Genomic DNA, 22,718 nt, shown 5'->3' with positions numbered 1-22,718 from the left:
CCTCAGATTGCGAGTCGAGCGCCTAACCACCTGGCCATGCCGGGCCTACAAAAGAATAACGCTAGTCTATGTGGGAGATTTGCTTTAAAAATTCAAGGAAGAAACTTAAACTAAATAAGTTTAGGCTTAGCAACAAGTAGTACAAGATCTGTAGGCTTAGCACCTAGTAGTACGAGATCTGTAGGTTTAGCAACTAGTAGTACGAGATCTGTAGGCTTAGCATCTAGTAGTACGAGATCTGTAGGCTTAGCAACTAGTAGTACGAGATCTGTAGGCTTAGCAACTAGTAGTACGAGATCTGTAGGCTTAGCAACTGGTAGTACGAGATCTGTAGGCTTAGCATCTAATAGTACGAGATCTGTAGGCGTAGCATCTAGTAATACGATATCTGTAGGCTTAGCACCTAGTAGTACGAGATCTGTAGGTTTAGCATCTAGTAGTACGAGATCTGTAGGCGTAGCATCTAGTAGTACGAAATTTGTAGGCTTAGCAACTAGTAGTACGAGATCTGTAGGCTTAGCACCTAGTAGTATGAGATCTGTAGGCTTAGCCGCTACTAGTGCGATATCTGTAGGCTTAGCCGCTAGTAGTGTGATATCTATAGGCTTAGCTTCTTACAGTAGTATAAGAACTGAAGGTTTAGTAACCAGCACTAGATCCCATCGTATTCCGTACAAACTGGAATTCTGAATAATTTTAGATAAGTAAGCTGTTTTAATATCTTAAAGAAGTAAAACTTACTATTTTTTAACTCATTTAGAGTCATGTATCCAATAAATCTTGAAGGATGCAACTAGATTTTCATATAAAACTTGCCCCCCCTTAAAGAGAAAATTATAAACAATTATGCAAATAATAAATATCGCCAAATGAATAGGACATTTTTACTTACATTCTTTTTGTTACAAATATCTCTTTGAGAAATAAATTTTTTCAAACAACTTCTTGTTAGCTAGAAGTTTCTTGTAAAGTTCTGAGAAACCTTCATTCATGTTCATCCTTGACTACTTTAAATAAATGCCTCGTGATTTGAAAATCGAACATCAGCTGTGAACATTAAATAAATGTTTCATGAATTGAAAATCGAACATCAGCTGTGAACAGCATCTACCATTTGCATTCAACTGTCTTACTCAGTTTTGGCAGATGCAAAAGCACGTGCATATGCAATCGTGGCGTCATGTCGCCTGTCTTGTAGCCAACTTCGGAAGCAACAGCGAAAGCTATGTTGAGTCATTCCGAGCTGTGTGGAAATTTCAAACTCAACTTTAAAAAATCATACCCGTTTATTCATGGTGGCTAGAGTCTCAAAATACTGAGTTCAAGTATAAACAAAAGTTACAAATTACTGATAAAAATGAAAACCCGAACATAAAGGATCTATAGGGACAACATTTCAAAAAACTGGGACATCAAATTATAAAATTTAATTTCTCAATAACAGATACCAAATAAAGACTGAAATAATATTTTTAAAAAGTTCTGTTTCCTTAAGAGGAAAACTTACAGGGTTATCAGCTTGTAGATTGTCAACATAGTTGGTTAAATATAAAAGTATACGAATCATTACTGAATACTTCGATAATCTCTTCTGTGGATTTCTTTCTCAAATTCTTCTGCGACTCAGAAAATGCTAGATTTTGTTGATTTTATAGTCGTGCATATATGAATGTTATCAGTACGTTATTATACATATTTAAAAATAGCATATAATTTCTTGATAGCTAAGGTTTCCTTGATTCGTGTATCTTTCCCTTGTTGGAATTAAATATAATTTTAGAGTTCTTTTCATCTGTGTGCCTAGCATGGCCTTGTGGTAAAGGCACTTGACTCGCAGTCTGCGGGTCACGAGATCGAATCCCGTCATCGAACATGCTCGTTCTTTCAGCTGTGGGGTGTTATAATGGTACGGTCAATTCCACTTTCGGTTGGTAAAAGAATAGCCAGGAGTTGGCGGTGGGTGGAGTTGACTATCCTCTTCATAGTCTATCACTTCAGAATTGGAGACGGCTAGCGTAGTTAGCCCTCGAGTAGCTTTGCACGAAATTTCAATAAAACAAACAAACTCATCACCTTCTTGCTCTAGATGTCTGTGGACTGCGTATGAAAAGAACTTTGAAATTATATGCATTTCCCACAACGAACAAGATTTGTAAGGATCAAAGGTGGTTAGGAGGTCGTGGGCTCGAATCCCATCACCGAACATGCAATCTTTTTCCGCCTTGGGGGCGTTACAATGTAATGGTCAATCCCACAATTCGATTAGAGTAGCCCGAGAGTTAGCAGTGGGTGGTGTTGACTAGCTGTCTTACCTCTAGTCCATCACCTGTAAATTATAGATGGCTAACACAGGTAGCCCTCGAGTAGCTTTATTCGAAATTCAACAAAGAAACAAGAATAAAGGAAACTGAAACCAAGACAAGTGCAATCTGTTTCATCATAATAACTGATAACGGTTTATTTGGGGAAAAAATATTTAAGTTTTAAAGTGAATGGAACACAAAGACTTATAGGTGTCTTTACAGTAAAAAAAGGTTTAGTTCCAGTTTAGTTTAGTTTTAGATTATAAAAAACGTTTACAAGTTTGGTTTGTTTTTAAATTTTGACCGCACATTATAAAGTCCCCACATCTGAAAGAGCGATCATGTTAAGTCTGACGGGGATTCGAACTCGCAGATTGCGACTCAATTGCCCCTAACTACCAGGCCATGCCGGGCCCAAAAATGTTTAGAAGACCACCAGTTGAATAGAAGTTAAAGAAGATTTGTGTGCTTCTTATGGCTTTTTATCCTATGTGTACCAGAGGCAACATACAGTCCCCACAATCACACCTAATCCCCCCCCCCCCACCCACACAAAGGTCTTGCTATGTGATGTTTGAAAAGTGTTGTTGTTGTTTTTTTGTCAATGAGTCCTTGGCCTTTTAACGTCTTATGTACGTCCTCGCAGTAAGCAAGGTCTGGAATCGACCGTATCTTTTAATAGTTATGAACGATTTTGTCGCTAAGAAGAAGAAGGGCATTTTGGGGACAAAAGAGCAAAAAGATAGAAGACCACACAGCCACCCCCCTGATAATTTGTTCCTATTTTTCTTCTTCCAGAATGTTTATCGAGAATGGGTGTGTGCTATGTTGCTTCCGTTTTTCCTTGATGATAGCCATTTAAAACCCTGCCGGACGTTCTGTCATCGGGTAGAACAACAGTGTCCCTATTTTCATCCTTATATTACAGAACAGTACGCTGGCGAACCAGTCTTCAAATGTATAGGTAAGGTTATCGTTTTTACTTGAAATAAGATTTACTAGCGACATCTACATGATTATTTTATTTTAAGTTATAATCTTTTTTCCTTTTTTAATTTTTACTTTAAATAACAAGATTTACTAGCGACATCTACATGATTATTTTATTTTAAGTTATAATCTTTTTCCTTTTTTAATTTTTACTTTGAATAACAAGATTTACTAGCGACATCTGCATGATTATTTTATTTTAAGTTATAATATTTTTTTCCTTTTTTTCATTTTTACTTTAAATAACAAGATTTACTAGCGACATCTGCATGATTATTTTATTTTATATCATAATCTTCTTTTCTTTCTTTTTTCACCCTAAGTATAAAAAAGGATGTGACATAGCTCTTTAGTTTAGATCATAAATTGTATTCCAGTACTTGCAGTGTTTTTAAGTTTTTATTTTAAATAACAAGATTTACTAGTGACATCTACATGATTATTTTATTTTAAGTTATTATTTTCTTCCCTTCTTTTAAAATTTTTACCTGAAGTAACAAGATTTACTAGTGACATCTACACGATTATTTTATTTTTAGTAATAATCTTCTTTTTTTTCGCCCCCCAGTGGCACAGCGGAATGTCTGCGAACTTACAAAGCTAGAAACCGGGTTTCTATACTCGTAGTGGGCAGAGCACAGATAGCTCATTGTGTAGCTGTGTGCTTATACTACAAACAAACAAGTAAACTTTAGTATTAGATTACATGTAAAAACTCTTTGACTCTGAATAAGTGAAGGTGTGTCAAACTTTATCGTACAGAATATGCTCAGTTTTCGGAGCTGTGTAAACATGAGGTATACTATAATAGTTAGCCTTTTCGTTTTACATGTTTTTGTTTTGTTTTGCTTTTTTAATCCTGTACAGGCAAAGACTGACCAGTTAGTCTTTCGTTATAACCTACACTTAGTGTACAAGGGCCCAGAATCAGTCAGAGTTCTACTGGTTTTCTAATTGTTCTTTGGTTTTAGAGTATAAGAATTATTTACATACCTATAACTAATTTTAGTTTTCTGCTTCTGTCAGAACTAATTTTCAATAAACTTAACCCACTTCTGTGCTTTAGATGGCAATAAAGGTATTTTTTACATTCACATGATAATACATAACAATGGTAATAAAGGTGTTTTTTACATTCACTTGATAATACATAACAAACATAACCTGTAATATTTTACCCCCCATTATACATTAAACTTAAATTTGTAGTTTTCCAGCCAACATAGTGAACCTTGATATTGGGCGAAAGGCCTTGTCGGCACCGAATATAGCAGATATATTGTGGTTGATATATTGTTATATTTTCTTCTTTACTTTCACTTGTACGTTTTTGGAAATGTGTGTTGCCGGCGTATTATTCTCTCTTACAGGGCCACGTATAACTTATTGGTTAACATATTGGACTGTTGAATCAGAAGGTCCAAATTTCGAGCATGCGATATTCTGGTGAACGCGCTGCGCGCTTACAGCTTTTGGTGCCTTAACAAAAATGACAGTTATCCCCTCATCACCATTAAGTCAAGTTACTGCTGATTGGTTACCATCACGCTGGTTCAGACAGCTCACTCTATAATGATTATGTCAAATTGAAAATAAAATTTCAAGCGTAGGGGCCGAATACATTCTTAGATTCGCAGCACCCTCTGGTGTGAACTGCAGTTTAGCCTATTCAAAGCCCATCAACACACCTTGGGCCAGCCAACTGAAGAAATACAGTTAGGCCTCTTATAATGGTAAATCTCTATAGCTTACACCGTCTTAACTGAGGTGGAATTTTTCTGAGCTATAAAATAGTTTTGTAACTCCATAAAAGGCTGCCCCCCCAGTGGCACAGCGGTATGTCTGCGGACTTACAACGCTAGAATCCGGGTTTCGATATCCGTGGTAGGTAGAGCACAGATAGCCCATTGTGTAGCTTTGTGCTTAATTAAAAAAACAAAAACAAACATAAAAGGCAGAGAACGATGAATTAGTTTAAAAGCCTCAGATAATTGTTGTTGTTTGTTATTAAGCACAAAGCTACACAAAGGGCTATCTGTGCTCTGCCCACCATGGGCGGTGAAACCCGCTGTGCCACTGGGAGGCGCCTCAGATAAGCTAAAAAGTATTAAAATAAGATGTTTACAAGTGTTCATTAAATTAAAAGAATGTCGTACTACCTAAGTTAGTTTCCTAAACTCGTGATAAATTTCCGTGTTTTTTACGTGTTTGATCACCTAAATAGTTTAATTGTTCGTTTGTTTGTTATTAAGCACAAAGCTACACGAAGGGCTATCTGTGCTCTGCCCACCACGAGTATCGAAACCCGGTTTCTAGTAGGATAAATCTGCCACTGGGGGCCTAAATAGGTTAATTATGATTTGTTCTTAAAATCGGCTTGTTTAATCCTGCATGCTCTTTATCATAATAATATCATCTTTTGTTTGAATAGCAGTTTTAAAGAATCGGTTATTAACATACCTTTTTTAATGGCCTTCTGTTAACTTCTTGACTTATAAATTTCTGGTAAATCACGGAGTAGCTTAGTTATAAATTTACCGATTTTAGTACATAAATTTACCGATGGTGTTTGTCGAATTTTTAAACACATTTTTTGAAACTGTTTATGTAATATCTTACTTTTATGCCCATGACTTCGTTGATTAAATGGTTTCTCATAACATGTGAGTCATACAAGTTGTCCCGGCACGGGCAGGTGGTTAGGGCGCTCGACTCGCAATCTGCGGGTCGCGGGTTCGAATCCGCCATCCCACCAAACATGCTCGGCCTTTCAGCCTTGGGGGCGTTATAATGTGACGGTCAATCCCGCTATTCGTTGGTAAAAGAGTAGCCTAAGAGTTGGCGGTGGGTGGTGATGACTAGCTGCCTTCCTTCTAGTCTTACATTGCTAAATTAGGGACGGCTAGCGCAGATAGCCCTCGTGTAGCTTTGCACGAAATTCATAACTAACAAACAATCATCCAAGTTCGCCCCTGAAGAAGAAAAGTCTACCTTTCGAAAGCGCTCGGGTTTGAGGGTTTCATATCTTTGAGTGACATGATAGGCATTATGATGCTTAGACTTCTTTCATAGTAATATAATTTAATAAGAATGACACTACTTAACGTCATAACCTCACGTTTGTGGTGCTTGTTCACTCACAACGTTTTCAGGAATTTTGCAATTTTCTTGTAAGATTAGCTTTCGTTTCTTAAGAGTCCGCGAGATGTCGTGATAGTTTCACGTGTAGCTTCTGGATCTCATCAAACAAAACCAGCCATGAAGTTCGTGGCTTACTTTCCCAGCAGTCTAAAAAACTCTCGCCGTCAGAGTGTTCTAGTGAAAAAAAAAATAGGTGTCTATCAATTAAAACAAAATTCTCAATTAGTGTGAACATCTATTCTATTCTAACCACACAAACAAAAACATGATAACAAACTGAAATAAAGTGTCATTTAAATTCTTTAATTTTCCATATCTGTGCGCATCCATCAATGTGGAAATAATCGTCTGCAGTTTCCTTATCAATGTGGACATCGCCTTTTACATTGTTAGGATTTTTTCCTCTTTATATTAGAAAATTTGCTTTCGACTTCTTGCCAGTTATCATCCAAGCATTTAAACCTATATTAAAATGGATTATTTTTTTATAGTTGCCAGTTTTATCCAAGCATTTAAATTTGTATTAAAATGGATCTTTTTTTTTGTGTATTTCCTAGTTTTATCTAAACGTTTAAACCTTTATTAAGATGGATTTTTTGTATGTACCAGTTTTATCCAAATATTTAAACCTGTATTAAAATGGATTCTTTTTTTATTTGCTACTTTTATACAAACATTTAAACCTGTATTAAAATGGATTCTTTTTTTGTAAATATATTGCCATACAGAGTTTTTATAGTCAAGTTTCACTGGTTACATCTTCCACGCCAGGAACATAATATTGAAAAGGTTTGTCTTCACACTATTCGTTACGACCCATATCAACTCACCATTCTTTCTCATAGAGCCTGTCATTGTATCTTTATTGATTCTTTAGGAGGCAGTTACTCCTTTTTTAGGGCTAATTTTTTAAATAAATTATTATTCTTACCTTGAGCGCCCCATATATTTTTTATTTAAGATGGATCAATCTCCTTCTGAGGGTCTACCCTATTTATTTAAGGCACGATCATTCTTTCTATGGGGCAATCAATTTTTTTTTCAAGAGCACACCATTCTTCTTTAGTGTCCATATGTTTTAAAAGGTGATTATCATTATTTATGATTTTTTTAAACCTTAAAATTAACAACCATATCGGGGTTTTCGAGATATATGTAAAACTATTTATGCACCAAATTGCTTGTGGGGCAATCACCTTGGTAGTTCCAGAGTCGCTAATCACATACGAATCACACCAAAAAATTAATACACAAATATCGGCAGTATTGCAATTAACCCCACTAATTGCTACCGGAACCTCTTATATATTTACATGGAAAATGAGTGTTCTCGCCCCATTTGTTTGGCCAGTTCTTTGAATTGAGTTTTGTAACAGGCAAAGAAGTAAAATTGTTAAATTGTAGACAAGAGGAAAGGCTGTATTTAGAAAAGGTGAAAAAGGGTAGACAAGAGGGAACGGCTGTATTTAGAAAAGGTGAAAAAGGGTAGACAAGAGGGAACGGCTGTATTTAGAAAAGATGAAAAATGGTAGACAAGAGGGAAAGAATGTATTTAGAAAAGGTGAAAAAGGGTAGACAAGAGGGAAAGGCTGTATTTAGAAAAGGTGAAAAAGGGTAGACAAGAGGGAAAGGCTGTATTTAGAAAAGATGAAAAATGGTAGACAAGAGGAAAGGCTGTATTTAGAAAAGGTGAAAAAGGGTAGACAAGAGGGAAAGGCTGTATTTAGAAAAGGTGAAAAAGGATAGGCAAGAGAGAAAGGCTGTGTTTAGAAAAGGTGAAAAAGGGTAGACAAGAGGGAAAGGCTGTATTTAGAAAAGGTGAAAAAGAATAGATATCAGATGGTTTTAACAAAGTATATAATGTACTTATTTGAAAAGTGATGATATTATTAAAGCTGGATGATGTAAATAAGGCGATTGAGGTTTAGAATATTTGGTTAAAAGTTGGAAAGCTTTTAAGTATCAATAAAAATATAGTGTTGTATTTGGTAACATCAAACTCTCACAGAATCGATATGTTTTAGCGCGAAACTAAACAATGGACTATCTGCGCTCTGTCCACCTCGTGGAATCGAACCCCTAGATTTTTACATTGTAAATCCTTAAACGTAGCGCTGACGTACCGAGGTATCCAGGAATAGGAGATAATCTGGAAATAATAAGGTGAAATTAAGAGTCCTTCAGAACACAAAGCTAAAATCTGAATTTTAGGAGTTTCCAACGAAACCTCGATGGTTTGGTAAATTAGGTAAAATGATAACGTTTTATGGATAAACCGAAAATATTTAATAAAATAAAATAGCACGAAGAAATGTTATATAAAAGTGTTTAAAACCTGGGGAGAATAATTAAACTCGAACTGTTTGTGATTCTTTTAAATTTGGAAGGATTTTGAAGGCTAGGTAAATGTTGGAAAAACCTCGGTGGGCTAAGTCTGAGGTAAAAAACAACAACAACAAAAAACATCTTGTGACATTTAAGTTCCCGCCATTTTTTATTTCCCAGCATACTGTTGTAATCTTCTCCGAATCGCGTTTCACTTTTTCAAAACCAACATGCAACACCTTTAAAGAAATTATGTAACATATTATAAAGTCTCTAAAAAAAATCTAACCCATCTTCCTAACCTTGACGTGCGTGAATAAATGGAACTATAAAATGTTATTTGTAAGAAATATTTAAATTTTTTTACTGGCTTAAAAATTCAGTTTGTTAACTGTTGTTTGTTTGAAGATAAGCACAAAGCTACACTATGGGCTATCTGTGCTCTGTTCACCACGGATATCGAAACCCGGCTTCTAGCGTTGTAAGTCCGAAGACATGCCGCTGTGCCACTAGGGGGCGTTAAGTATTGTGTATTCCAGAATAAGATTTGGAACGCGTAGGGGGGAGAACTAACTGATCGAACAAAAGTATATTTTATTTAAAATCAAATCTGTAGCAGTTGTTCTTTGCTCATATGGTTTCTAATCTATAGTCGTCATTTTAGCTTATCAATGTGTTTATTTTAAGCATCTGTTTTAAATCATTCATGATGCCAAGTGTTTTTTGTTTTTTTCTCGTTTATTCTAGATCCTAACATTCCAGACATTCCTTCTATTTCGCCTAATTCTCCTTACGGCCTACCTGGATCCTGTTACCAGCTCTGCCATGTCAACCCAGACATCGAGCCTAAAACATGGAATACTTCTTTTTTCTGGAAGGATTCTACGGTGACCCGCACAAATTCGAATGCGTTATCACTTAAAAACACTTCACATTTGTCTCCCGCCACTTTTTCACGAGCAGTGACAAAGACTGCAAACCCTTGCCTTATGGCAGGACTATTTATAATCATTGGTGGATTGTGGCGCCACTTAGTGATCGGACATTGTACGCAGCGAAGTAGCAGATGGACCTGGCCAAACCCTTTTGGAATTGTTTGCATAGAACCCACTTAGCATTGGTTTAGCTACTGTCGTTTTTTTTTCTGTAATCAAAATAGAACGAAGAGACTTAAGTCCACATTTCTATAGTTAGATTATGTAAGTACACATCGTCTGTCTTTATGGGAAAGCCGATACAGTTGTTGTCTAGAAGAAAAGGCTTAAGGGTAACTAAATGGTTGAGTGAGTTATCACGTGACATGTTAAATGACTGTTTGCAGAGAGTATGCTCGAATGTATCTTCAATATAAGATTACAGTGTTAGAGAAATGATTTTTGTTCCACCGCAATTTCTTTAATGAAGCTGTTTCTGTTTTGTTTTTTAAGTATCTAAAAACGTTTTTTGGTATACTCTTTTAATATCTACTGTTTTTCTTATAATATATATATATATATACGTATATGTGTGTGTGTGTGTTATTTCGTAGTGTTTTATTAGACTTTAATTTAACAAATAAATAAACGACCTCTACGTTCAGAATAGATTATTTAATTACTCGATATTTTATCTTGAGTATTCGTCAAATGTTGCCTGCATTACAAACACTGAAATAATGTCGATATTTTATCTTGGGTATTCGTCAAATGTTGCCTGCATTACAAACACTGAAATAATGAATTTAAAAAGCTGCAAATCAAAATTGGCGAAGACCATATTTATTCCAAAGACTGACTTTAATGAATTTTTAGGAATAGCATCGAGTTTGAAGCTATTGAACTTTGCATAAAATGAGTCTAATCTTTTAAATTAATCAACTTATAAAATTCATTGCCACAGTGTTTTTTTATAGTACAATCAAAAACTTGACTGATTGTTTTAAGGTATTTTTAGGGTAATTAACCATGCAACGAACATTTAATTCCCGGGCTTCATAAGCTTGCATAGTTTTTAATATTAGAACTCTTCAGCGTTCTTTGTAATTTTCTGTTCTTGTGAAAGAAGAAGAAAAAAAAATCACCGTTGAGGTGTAGTCTCAAAAAAAAATTGTCTTAGGGACAATTTTTCGGAAACAAATACTACTAAAGAGCATTGTCAATGAAACAGCATAAAAGTTTCTCTGATTTTATAAAAGTACGCTCACTACCTGAGGTGGTTTTATCTACCACTCTGTGAGGAAAACTGAAGAATACAACATCATGACCGTTTACAAGAAAACTTTGGCCAAATAGATTCGTTTTGAATGCTTTGAATAAAACTGTAACTTATTCTGTTGAAACAGGTACACTTTGCTGCGATTATACTTTATCTGTTAGTAATTAAGACGTGGCTGTGATGTTACTGTTTAATTACATATACTGACCTGATGGTTATGAACCATTATGTAAATTGATTTATGCATATTCGTTTAAACAAGAGCCGACGTCATAGTGTATCATATTACTGGCTTTGCACCGAGCATATCCTAATTAACAGAACATGACGTTGGCATGAATCGCAATCTTATAATGCGTGGCAAGTGAAAACGTTAGGTGGCCACCTAGTGGAATATTCCTATCATAGTTTGATTTGGTCAACCACTAGTCTTATATGAATGTTCCAAAATCATGCCGTCGTGCTAACGCGAAGTAATATGCATTAAGAGGTGAAGTCATTCTAAGTACGTTATTACACGGGTATCCATCATTGTCTTTCGAATCAACCTTCCATTAATATATATATATGTACGAGTATTTCTAATGCAGTCCAGAGGTAAGTAAGACAAAATTAGATTATCAATCTAACATCGTATGCGCAAGTCCAAAACTTTGATCACTGTTTTTGTTGTATGCGAAATGTGATAAGCCAACGGAAAGAGGAAATGATAGGGTATCACTACATATTTTTACCCAGTTTATTTATGGGTAAAAGTTTAACATTTTCCTCAGTTATTTCAAGATTCAGACCTTCTGCTACATTTACCATTTTACAAAAGCGAAACAACGAAGGATTTCCCAAGTCATTTTTTTCAATATTTTACTACACTGTCTCGCAACTGGAAACGAAATCAACGTTTTCTCTTTTTGCAATATTAACATTATATAGAGGGAGATACCAAAGTTGTTTTCTTATTATTTGTAAAGTAACGTTTAGAGGAGGATTATACTCGAGGTTTTCTGTTATGTGATGTCATCTAGTGAACATTTTTGATGTCATAAGTGAATCCTAGAATCAGAATAAGCGATAACATTATGTGGCTACTAGCGTGACTGGGATAAAGAAAGACATTATTTGATGTTCTTATAATTTTAGAAATATTCACCCGAGTTAGACATTAATTCAATACTAAAAATAAGCCACTTATACTAATCTCTCAAGATGAGAGTGAAGATTTACAGGGTCGAGTGATTGATCTAAATGTATTGGTTTTTCTCTGTGATTAATTTCGTAAGTTTAAAAGAGTGGAAAGGGATTACAGAGATGAGTAATGGTAATAGATGTAAATGTGCTAATTGTCTCTGTGATTAATCTTTCACGATTACAAGAATGGAAGGAATTACAGGGTTAGAATTAAATGTGTAAGTTCTCTCCGTGACCGCTGTAGTCTTCCGATTTTAGCACCAGTACTATATATTTGTGAATTCATAAACTATTTCAAACTAAACTATAGAAGCTCCACGTTTTACATTTTGTGGCAGTTTCGGAATCACGACTAATGAGATAATGTCGAAAAAATTAATTAAAGAATTTATTGATGCTATTTTAAATATATTTTTGGTTTACAATAATGATGAAAATGTCGGCTCATTTGTATATCGAAGTAATGGTTACTTTTATTATAGTTACTGCATATGCTTCTTTTCGAAAGCATGAGAATTTTCAGTTTTCTTTTTTTTTCTTTCTGCGCCATACTTGTTTTCCATTTGTTATATAAAAATCAAACAGTGTTGATTTTTTTATTGTCTATAGTTTTTACACGAACTTATATTTCTTATATGTACTGTACTTCAGTAAATTATAGAGGATTTAAAAGTGTACACGATAATTCATTCCTAGAGCAGTTTTCAAAATTGATGGATTAAACAAAAATTAGAGCCGTTGCTTTAATTTTGCGTTTAGTATATTTTGATTTTAATGTGAAAATAAAAACAATTATTCTTCGTTGAAACATTGTTGTAATCGTGGAACTTTATCATGTACAACAATAAATACTACAACAATAAATTATTTGTGTTAGCTTATTCCAATTAACAGTAGTAGCAATAGAAACTACGGTCGTTCATGAGAAGGGCTAGTTTTCTATTTTAAAGGCGAAATGTATGTCATAGAAAAAAATTACCCATCGTACCTCAATTCAAATGCAGAACTACCAACGTTCGTAAATCATACTTCGTAACTTAATAATGTATAAAAACGTATAGTAATGATTTAACGTCTTACCTTTAATTATAAACTATTGAAGGTTTAGATCTTTTAAGTTAGGCCTAAGTGATTTATCAGGTTCTGTACTATATGACGAACGACAGTGCTACACTATTGCTAATTAATAGTTCATATCATGCTACTACTATTTGTTTAAAGTATTGTGTTATGTAATAATAAGTTTCATTAACTACAGCTAGAACTTAATGACTTATTTGTTTTCAAGTCTTTAAAAAGAAACTGAAACCTTAGTTTCTTAATGGTTTAGGAAATGTTTTATTAGTATTATAACATCAAACTTAGTTGTAAATAATTGAACTGCATGTTTTAACATTTCATTCTGTGTTGTCAGATTATTATTATTATTGTGTACAATCGTACAGTATTTAATAACTGAAAATATACATTAATTAACTGTATTTGATTAAGGTAGAAAAGTTCACGTATTAACGCTATAAAGATGATTACAAAAGTCGTAAGATTTAAATTATATTTATAGGTTTAATTTTCTATCAAACTTAATCACAGTACCATTAGGTGGCGCGTTTCTACTCACGCTACAGAGCCATCAACATTTGATACTATACCGTGAGCATTATTGACCCTAAATTATCTATTTTTTTATAGAAACAGTTTACTGCCTGCTAGTGTAGAGTATATGTACTGCGCTCAATCTTACATGTTTTTTTTTTTTGCTGTAAAAAGTTATATTTTAGGATGATTCCTAATCATTCCTGTTACCTAATGCAATATAACTGAATAAAAAACAGTTGTTCAAAGTAAAGTCACTAAGCAGCTTGAAAGTAGATCCTACCTACAATATTAGCACTTGTGAAATAGGTTACAGCTACTGCTTTAAAGAAAAAAACCTCAACATTTTAAAGTTATCACAAGCTTGAGACAGAAAATCGTAATTTGGTAAAATGTTATAAATTATTTTTGTTGATTGTTTGTTGTTAAGCGCAAAGCTACGCAATGGGCTATCTGTGCTGTGCCCACCACGGGTATCTAAATCCAGTTTTTAGCGTTATAAGCTTTAAGACTTACCGCTAAGCTACTGGGGTAGGCTTTTTTATTGTTGCAATTTCGTGTTTATTAGAAATATTCAAGTTTATTTATCAGTTTTATATTTAAAACATAATTTGAAATTGTATCTAGCACCGCCCTCTAAGCAATTTTATCGAAGAGAGTTCTAGAAAGATAATATTCGCATTTTATCTAGAAAAAAAACGAAGAAAGTTTGTTTGGTTGGTGTTAAGTACAAAGCAACACAATGGGCTATCTAGGTTGTGCTCACCACAGGTATCGAAACCCTGTTTTTAACGTTATAAGCCTTCAGACTTACCGCTAAGCCACTGGGGGCAGGAGAAGAGACATGAAAGATAATAATTTGACGTTCGACATCTGGTGGTGCTGTGTCACAGTTTGACTGTTTCTCTATCTTGGTCACGAACATGTAGATGTTAAATAAATGGATTTAACTTGATTATTGCAAAATTCGTTTTAGAATTTCAACATTAAAGTTTGTACAGAAATTAATTATGAGAAGAACTTTTTTTTTTACTTTTTAAGGTGTGCAATAAATGTGATAAAAAATGCTCTTTAATTTCTAAAATAAAGTTCGCTCACTGAACAAAGTATTGTATTTTTGACTGATGATTTAAGCCTTGTATCCATAACGAAACAAAGATGAAACTCAGCGCCACCATCTTACATAGATAACAGAATGTAATGAAAAAGGCCTCAACAAAGATGGCTAAAGTGGGAAAAGTAGCGACGTTCTGAAAGTCTTCTATGTCAAACTGAAGACTTCCGAAACTTCGTAACTTTTTTTTTGCCATCTTTGTAAGGCAGTGGGCGCCCATTTTCAATTTTATTTCAAAATTAATATAATTATGAAGAACGAAGCTCAACAAACGTTCCAATCAACTGGATCAACCAACAAATAAAATTATAACGAAATTATCGAGTTTCTCGTATATTTTGGGATAATTAGTGGGAAAATATTGAGAACTGGTGACATCCACAGCATTATAGTTATATCTATAATCATTTTGTGTTATTGTTTGTGTGAGTTAAACATTATTCATGATTCATATTTCAGCACCAAAGTCAAGTTATGTTAATCTTGAATCGTTAAGCCTGGATCTCATTATTTCTGTATAGGTATTTGTTGAAGTGTTAAAAATACTGCATAGTGTAGAGTTTTTATGTGCCACCATAGCTGGTAGCTGCATCAAAGATTATATGTTCACTGTTGAAACTGTAGTTGGCACAAGGGTGATTATATATGTATATATATATATATATGTCTAAAAAAGTTATCGAATCTAGTCTATGGTGATTACACGTCCAGCCCATACGATATAAAAACTGAGAAAGCAGACAGTGTATAGTAAGTGATTTATAACGATTTTATATTCTATAGAGATAATAAAAACTTGTGTAGAGACGACTGCTGTAAATAGATATAATTTTAAACTGTTGTTGACTTGTAAATTCATGCTGGAGAAAACAAATGAATAAAACCAGCATATTTCAACTCACGTCTTTTTCATTTGTTTTCAAAACTTAAATTAGAAATTAAACACAAAATAAAATGGCCAGGTGGTTAAGGCACTCGACTCCCAATCTGAGGGTCGCGGGTTCGAATCCCCGTCACATCGAACATGCTCGTCCTTTCAGCCGTGGGGGCGTTATAATGTTACGGTCAATCGTTGGTAAAAGAGTAGCCCAAGAGTTGGCGGTGGGTGGTGATGACTAGCTGATTTCCCTCTAGTCTTACACTGCTAAATTAGGGACGGCTAGCGCAGATAGCCCTCGTGTAGCTTTACGCGAAATTCAAAAAACAAACAAATAAAATGCAATAAACACTACCAGACTTGATATCCAAATAACAGCAATTTTTACAGAAGACAAATTTTTATTTTAATAATTATTTGTACAAAGTAACCGCAAAAGCTAATACAATAACTGGTTATTCTCTATCCTCAAAATAATCCTACTTGTTGTATCCTTGCCTGTCTTCCAACTCACTCTCTCTTACCTGACAACGCTTCGTGAGATGTCTTATTCATATTATACGTTCTATTATACTAGAAAATCTTGAGGTCACATCCTTCGAGCTTTCTAGGCGTTCTATGCCCTATGGCTAACAAATTACAGTATTAAGAATATAGCTTACAACAATAATAAAATTCGTTTATAGTAATAATACTGATAGTACGTGGAGATTTTCAAAGTGTTTAGTATGTTCGCAGCAAAAACACGACAGTAAAATACAACAATATAATTATCATATTCACTCTCAGTTCTGCTGGGTGATCATATCAGTTCGAGTGTTTTTGGTTCTTCTTAATTTCAAATATTTAATCCACGTTATTGTGATGAAAAAGAAGATAATTGTCAGATTCATGGGCGCCTAACTTTGTAAAAGAAAAAGTTTGGAGACAAGAGTAAAGAAAAACTGTGTCTGGCGAAGTGAGGCGAGAAAATATTTTGCCAAAAAAAAACACAACAACAACTGAATGTGGATTGGAAAATACCACTTCTGCCTCCCTGTTTAATTGTCTATGGTCAGATGTTTATATGCGGGTTTAAATGAAATATATATATAAAATAAAATCAATGACACAGCAAACACATACGTACACGCAGTAAATTCAGCCTTTTTTTTTATAAATACACTTATGGGTTCTTGTGTAACCCCCACACCATAAAATAGAAGCGTCCATCGGAAACTGTTTTAGCTTCGAGTTAAGTTGAGAAACAGGTTTTATACCTAAAGGTTAGGGGAAAAAGTCGTGAATAGGTAATTTTGTTGCTGCTTTTGTAAAGGCTAGTATAAGAACTTAGCGTATGCTCTTCATTGGTGACGCCTGTATTTTCAAAAACTGTCTGGTTTCTGGATTTCTCACTTGAAAGAAGCGCCATCTAAGTTATTAATTTAAATATTGGAAAGAACTATGTTATTTAAATTCACAAAAGGTTTTATCGGCTGTACACAATAAAACTTTTGGTTATTTTGTTCACAATGTGTCACCAGGTGAGATACAAAAACTGAGCCTAAGTTATTGATTGTTTTATTTCTTTTACGCTAAAGTTTAATATTTAGTCGATATTTTACCTATTTAGCTTTCTTTCAATACAAACACTAGGAACTGTAGAAACGGTGGTACGATACCTACTGATTGAATAATGTTGGGCAAGCTATGTATAAAATAATGAAGCAAGTCATACCAATTGGACACTGTTGGGTAAATGTTTTCATAACATAGCTCAAAAAGTCGAAACAATTGGATACTGTTGGGTAACTTTTGTAATGACATATCTCAGAAAGTTGTAACAACTGGATACTGTTGGGTAAGTTTTGTAATGTCATATCTCAGAAAGTTGTAACAACTGGATACTGTTGGGTAACTTTTGTAATGACATATCTCAGAAAGTTGTAACAACTGGATACTGTTGGGTAAGTTTTGTAATGACATATCTCAGAAAGTTGTAACAACTGGATACTGTTGGGTAAGTTTTGTATGACATATCTCAGAAAGTTGTAACAACTGGATACTGTTGGGTAACTTTTGTAATGACATATCTCAGAAAGTTGTAACAATTGGATACTGTTGGGTAAGTTTTCTATGGCATAGCTCAGAACGTTGTAACAATTAGATAGTGTTGGGCAAGTATTTGTATGAACTAGTTCAACAAGCCATAGCAATACATAGCTCAGAAAGTCATAGCAATTAGGTACTGTTGGGTAAGTGTTTGTATGACATATCTCAGTTAGTCAGGAATAAGTGAGAATACTGTCTTATATATGTATTCGTACCACCAAATTAAATTGGTGATATTCAGCATTATAGCGTACAATAACACCCACCCACCCCCAAGTTTCTTGTAGTAATTAGGAGAGATACATTTTTCAATTCATTAGTACAATTTATGAAGGAAAAAGGAAGACACTGGAACCAATGGAGTCGCAGTCAGAAATTATATACATTTTAAACACGAACTGCACTAGCCCGTCCTAGGATACTTAGAAAGATCCAAAAAGTTATATGGATTACTGATATAACAGCATAAAATCCCTTAGAAGAGATTCTTAATCAGAATCCCCCGGTAGAACAGTGGTAAGTTTACAGTCTCACAACGCTAAAATCCCGACTTCGGTTTCCCACGGTTGACACAACAGATAGCTTAACTCAACCAAAAACTTCTTGAGGTAGCTTTCAATCTGTTCAAAATAATTCTTAGATGATTACAATGAGGCAATAAATCTTGTTTCAAAGAATTAGTTTCTATTAAAGTATGCCAGTACTAACAGCGTCCAACCGTAACGTAGATCCCCCCCTCCCCACCAATAACAGAAAAATAAATAAAAGAAATGATTGTCATGTAGTTTAAGTATTTTCTTTTCGGAATCAGATAAGCATTTATTTTAGCTGCTTACGTCATCAAGGGTGAATTGTTACTAAATTTTTATTGGCTATCGAATTGAGATAAACTATTCTGTTGAGCTGTTGAATCATTATTACCTGCAAATAACGTTATTAATTTTTACAACGCCTCAAAAGAACAAAAACACAATTACATTAATTTCAGTAATCTACTTAAAAAAGCCCCCCCCCCCACGTGGCACAGCGGTATGTCTGCGGGCTTACAACACTAGAAATCGGGTTTCGATACCTGTAGTGGGCAGAGCGCAGATAGCCTATCGTATAGCTTTGTACATAAATTCAAAAACAAACAATACTCCAAAAAACGTAAAGTTCTACACACCCCCCTCCCAAATGACCCAGTTTCGAGCCTCTGGAATTTATAACGCTAAAAATCAGGTTTCGATACCCGTAGTTTGATTGACATAGTACAAATAGCTAATTGTGTAGCTTTGTGAATAAATTCAAAAACAAACAATACTAAAAAAAACGCATAGTTCTACACCTCCCTCCCAAATGACTCAGTTTCGAGCCTCTGGAATTATAGCGATAAAAATCAGGTTTCGATACCCGTAGTTTGGTTGACATAGCACGAATAGCTCATTGTGTAGCTTTGTGATTAACAACGAGCAAACAAATTTCATCATAAAAATATTGAAAAAATCTATTAATTGCGCTATTATTCTGCTCAAGTAAGGCATTTTGTGTTGTCTTCTCTACAGGGTTATAATAAACTCTTTGAAATTAATCTGTTGGTGTATTTAATGTCCTCGAACATGCTCATCCTCTCAGCTGTGCGGGCATTATAACGTGGCTGTCAATCCCACAGTTTATCTAAGAAAGAAAATATGGTACTTTTTTCCAAGTATATACAATATTATGACAGGAGACAGACGTTTGAGAATGGTGACCGATGAAACATAGGGCATTTTTAAAGTATTTCAGCTGAATCGTCTTAATTTATTAGCCAGACGTAACCTAGTGATCAGTATGTATCTGCGGATCGAAAGATCCAAGGTTCGAATCACAATAAGCCAATCAAAACGCTCCGCACTTTCAGTTTGTTTGTAATTAAGCACAAAGCTACACAATGGGCTTATCTGTGCTCTGCCCACCACAAGTATCGAAACCCGGATTCTAGCGTTGTAAGTCCGCAGATATACCGCTGTGCCACTGGGGGGGGGGGGACTTCCAGTTTATAGGAACGTTATGACTAAACAATCAATCCCCTTGTTTGGTGAATTAAATAGACGGCAGGCACTACTGGCTGGTAAGCAGTTTGGAATTAGGAATGGCTTTGTGTGACACTTGAAAGTTTTCTGTCAACTGACAGTTTTGTCCATGTGTTACATAAAGTGCCGTTCAGGTTGAAAATACCAATATATGTTGTTTTTATATCAGCTGCTAATTTCTGCTCAACAAGTATTATATCTGATACCTGTTTTTTTTCAAACTTCTTTGTATTGTTCATTCATATACTGTATATTTTTTTACAGTACATTTTCATACATCTTTGGTTATTTGGAACCGTTTCCTATTTTGTGTTCAATATAAACCAACAAACATATAGGATATAATAAGGTCGTTATCACAATGTTTAAAAATAAGGTGCATAACTACGCGGTATTTGACTTGCCCTCTCCTGTCTTTGAACGAATTAAGTCACCATCACAGGGAGTTTTCATCAATTATAAGTTTCACGAATTGTTCAAATCGAAGCAGCAAGACGCCCGGTGGCTCAGCGGTAAGTCTGAGGGGTTATAATGCTAAAAATCAGGTTTTAATACCCGCAATGGTCAGAATACAGATATCCCATTGTGCAGCTTTGCGTTTAACAACAGACAAGGAATAAGTCAAATAGAGTAATTATTTCAATTTAAATAATAAGATTTTAAATAAACATCTCATAATTGACGTTACTTTATCCATAAGTTTTCTGTAAAATCCATCATGGCTCTCCCTCTTCGTAGTTTTGTCTTGGATTAGCCATTATAGATTGTCTGTATTGAATAAGTATGGTTCTGCCTCTTCGTAGTTTTGTCTTGGATTAGCCATTATAGATTGTCTGTATTGAATAAGTATGGTTCTGCCTCTTCGTAGTTTTGTTTTGGATTAGCCATTATAGCTTGTCTGTATTGAATAAGTATGGTTCTGCCTCTTCGTAGTTTTGTTTTGGATTAGCCATTATAGCTTGTCTGTGTGGAACCAGTAATATCATTAGTTTCAAAGTATTATCAAATAAAAAGCATATCACCCGTTTGGCGCGTCTACCTAATACCCTCTGTTATTCCATATATTTATTGAATAAATAAGGCTGCTTAAAGCAATGTAACCCTAGCGGTGCTAGCCGACCCTAATTTTGAAGCGATAGCTAATCAACGCCATTAACTCTTGTAAGACCGAATAGTGGGATTTGACCATCACCACTAATAAAGTATATACGATGCCAAAATGTGAAGCTCATTTGTTTTTTTATTTGGCGGTAAGGGGACTCGAGTCAAGGATTTTCAGTCCGGCACGCTCGTCTCTATTTGTTGGAGATGGTCTTATTTCTTTCTAAATTTTACACAGACCACTTTAAATCATCAAAATCACTGTTCAAGTTGGTTTTACTTTTCTTTCCGTTTGTGGTATTAAGCCTTTAAATTTTACCTTTCTTTAAAATGTTATGAAAGAGGATGTATTTACAGGAATATTGCCGTATTCCGAAATTCACTTTTATTGGATTATTAAACTTTCTCCAGCAACAATTTATTTTCGTTTTAGATATTAGATTTCACATTTTTATTACTTTTTAAAGTAATGTAACAAAACCTACAACTTCATCATCAGATTGTGTTGATAGTGATCAGAAAACTTTACTACACAAGATCAAATAAACAGAACCCACAAGATGCTTGCATTCCTTTTCAAACCCTTCTTCGTTTGAGAGATAATGAAATTATGCTTTCATAACTGTATTTAAACGGATATTCCAGTTCGATGCACCAGATTTTTTTTTCTTCATTATAAGGAATAAAGCATATAAATGGCTTCCGTGAAAACATTCGAGCAGATCTGATTCACATCTCATTATTAAATCACAACCAGATGACTTTTTCCCCCATCTTTTGATAAATTGCCCCATTAAAAACACTCTGTGATTAAAATATCAAAAACGGTCTCACAACTTGAGGGTGATCAGTTCAATTTCGATTTGCAATTCTTAACGTATTAAAAATAAACATCACTTACAATACTTGTTACTCACTACAGCAATTTCGTATATCGTTATTGTAATAAGATAAAATACGACTACAGCATTTTTCTGAGCGATTTTTTTTCCTTTTTGCAAAAATAAATAAAAAATTGTTTTAGGGCATAAGTTAGATAAAATAGACTTGCAAAATTGAAGATCTAAGAAAGCTAATAACAATTTTCCTATCATGAAATAAATTCGTGGTGTATTCATAGAATACTTATTGGTAAAGATCAGATTAAGAACTTCTAATATATAAAAAAAAAACGAGTCCCAACAATGGCTTTTATGTTATGTTGCTTAGCAACAAAAGTATAACCTGATATTGTTGAAAGTCTATGTACGGAAAGTATAAAATGAAATATATAGACAACAAAACTGGAAAAATATTTGTTGATTTCTTAATTTAGAATCTCCGTTGATTAAAGAAGCTTGTTTTGTTTTTATTAAAAACGTTGGTGATATAACAGAAAATAACATAATTCTGAAACGATTTAAGTTTAAAATTGAATCGATTTTTTTTTACTTTAATGATAACTTTTATGCACTTGGCTCTAGGCCAGGTGATCCAAACACTCACTACACTTATAAGGTTTCAAGGCATCCCCTCCCTCACGGTCCCCTAGCACCCCCGTCACTAAAATCGTTATGGGCAGACAGTAATCGAACTCCTCTATCTGGATAAATGTATTTTTGGCTTTTATGACTCTTCCTATTTCGAGAAATCAAGTGTGACGTAACGTGACACACACACTGTCTTTTACATATTGTTGCGTCAGCGAGTCACATGACTACTGTGGCGCCCTCTAGTTTCCAGAACTATCTTGTTCTTTCATGCATGCTCTA

The 22,718-nt window shown here is 34.5% G+C and overlaps 1 protein-coding gene and 1 long non-coding RNA gene across 5 annotated transcripts in view; one reads left to right on the top strand and one right to left on the bottom strand.

Moving 5' to 3' along the window:
* The window catches only part of LOC111085959, a 38,716-nt gene that overhangs the window by 15,395 nt on the left and 603 nt on the right, over window positions 1-22,718 (bottom strand). Inside the window, exon 2 of one of the 3 annotated variants that reach the window (XR_002610728.1) lies at window positions 6,412-6,608. This is a non-coding gene — a long non-coding RNA (uncharacterized LOC111085959). Of the gene's footprint in view, window positions 1-6,406; window positions 6,617-22,718 lie in introns of those variants that run through there. The other 2 variants (XR_002610729.1, XR_002610727.1) reach the window with 2 other exon arrangements.
* Window positions 1-22,718, top strand: part of LOC111085958 (transmembrane protein FAM155B-like) — a 74,974-nt gene that overhangs the window by 51,807 nt on the left and 449 nt on the right. Inside the window, exons 2-3 of one of the 2 annotated variants that reach the window (XR_002610726.1) lie at window positions 3,102-3,267; window positions 9,507-11,549. Coding sequence is in view for 1 of the 2 variants with exons in the window: in XM_022386947.1 (XP_022242655.1) it covers window positions 3,102-3,267; window positions 9,507-9,874 (534 nt within the window). In the remaining variant the exon portion in view is untranslated. Of the gene's footprint in view, window positions 1-3,101; window positions 3,268-9,506; window positions 15,704-22,718 lie in introns of those variants that run through there. The other variant, XM_022386947.1, reaches the window with a different exon arrangement.

Source organism: Limulus polyphemus, unplaced genomic scaffold (genome assembly GCF_000517525.1).
Source record: "Limulus polyphemus unplaced genomic scaffold, Limulus_polyphemus-2.1.2 Scaffold738, whole genome shotgun sequence".
Classification (NCBI taxonomy): Eukaryota; Metazoa; Arthropoda; class Merostomata; order Xiphosura; family Limulidae; genus Limulus; species Limulus polyphemus.
This window is presented reverse-complemented; position numbering and strand designations above follow the sequence as displayed.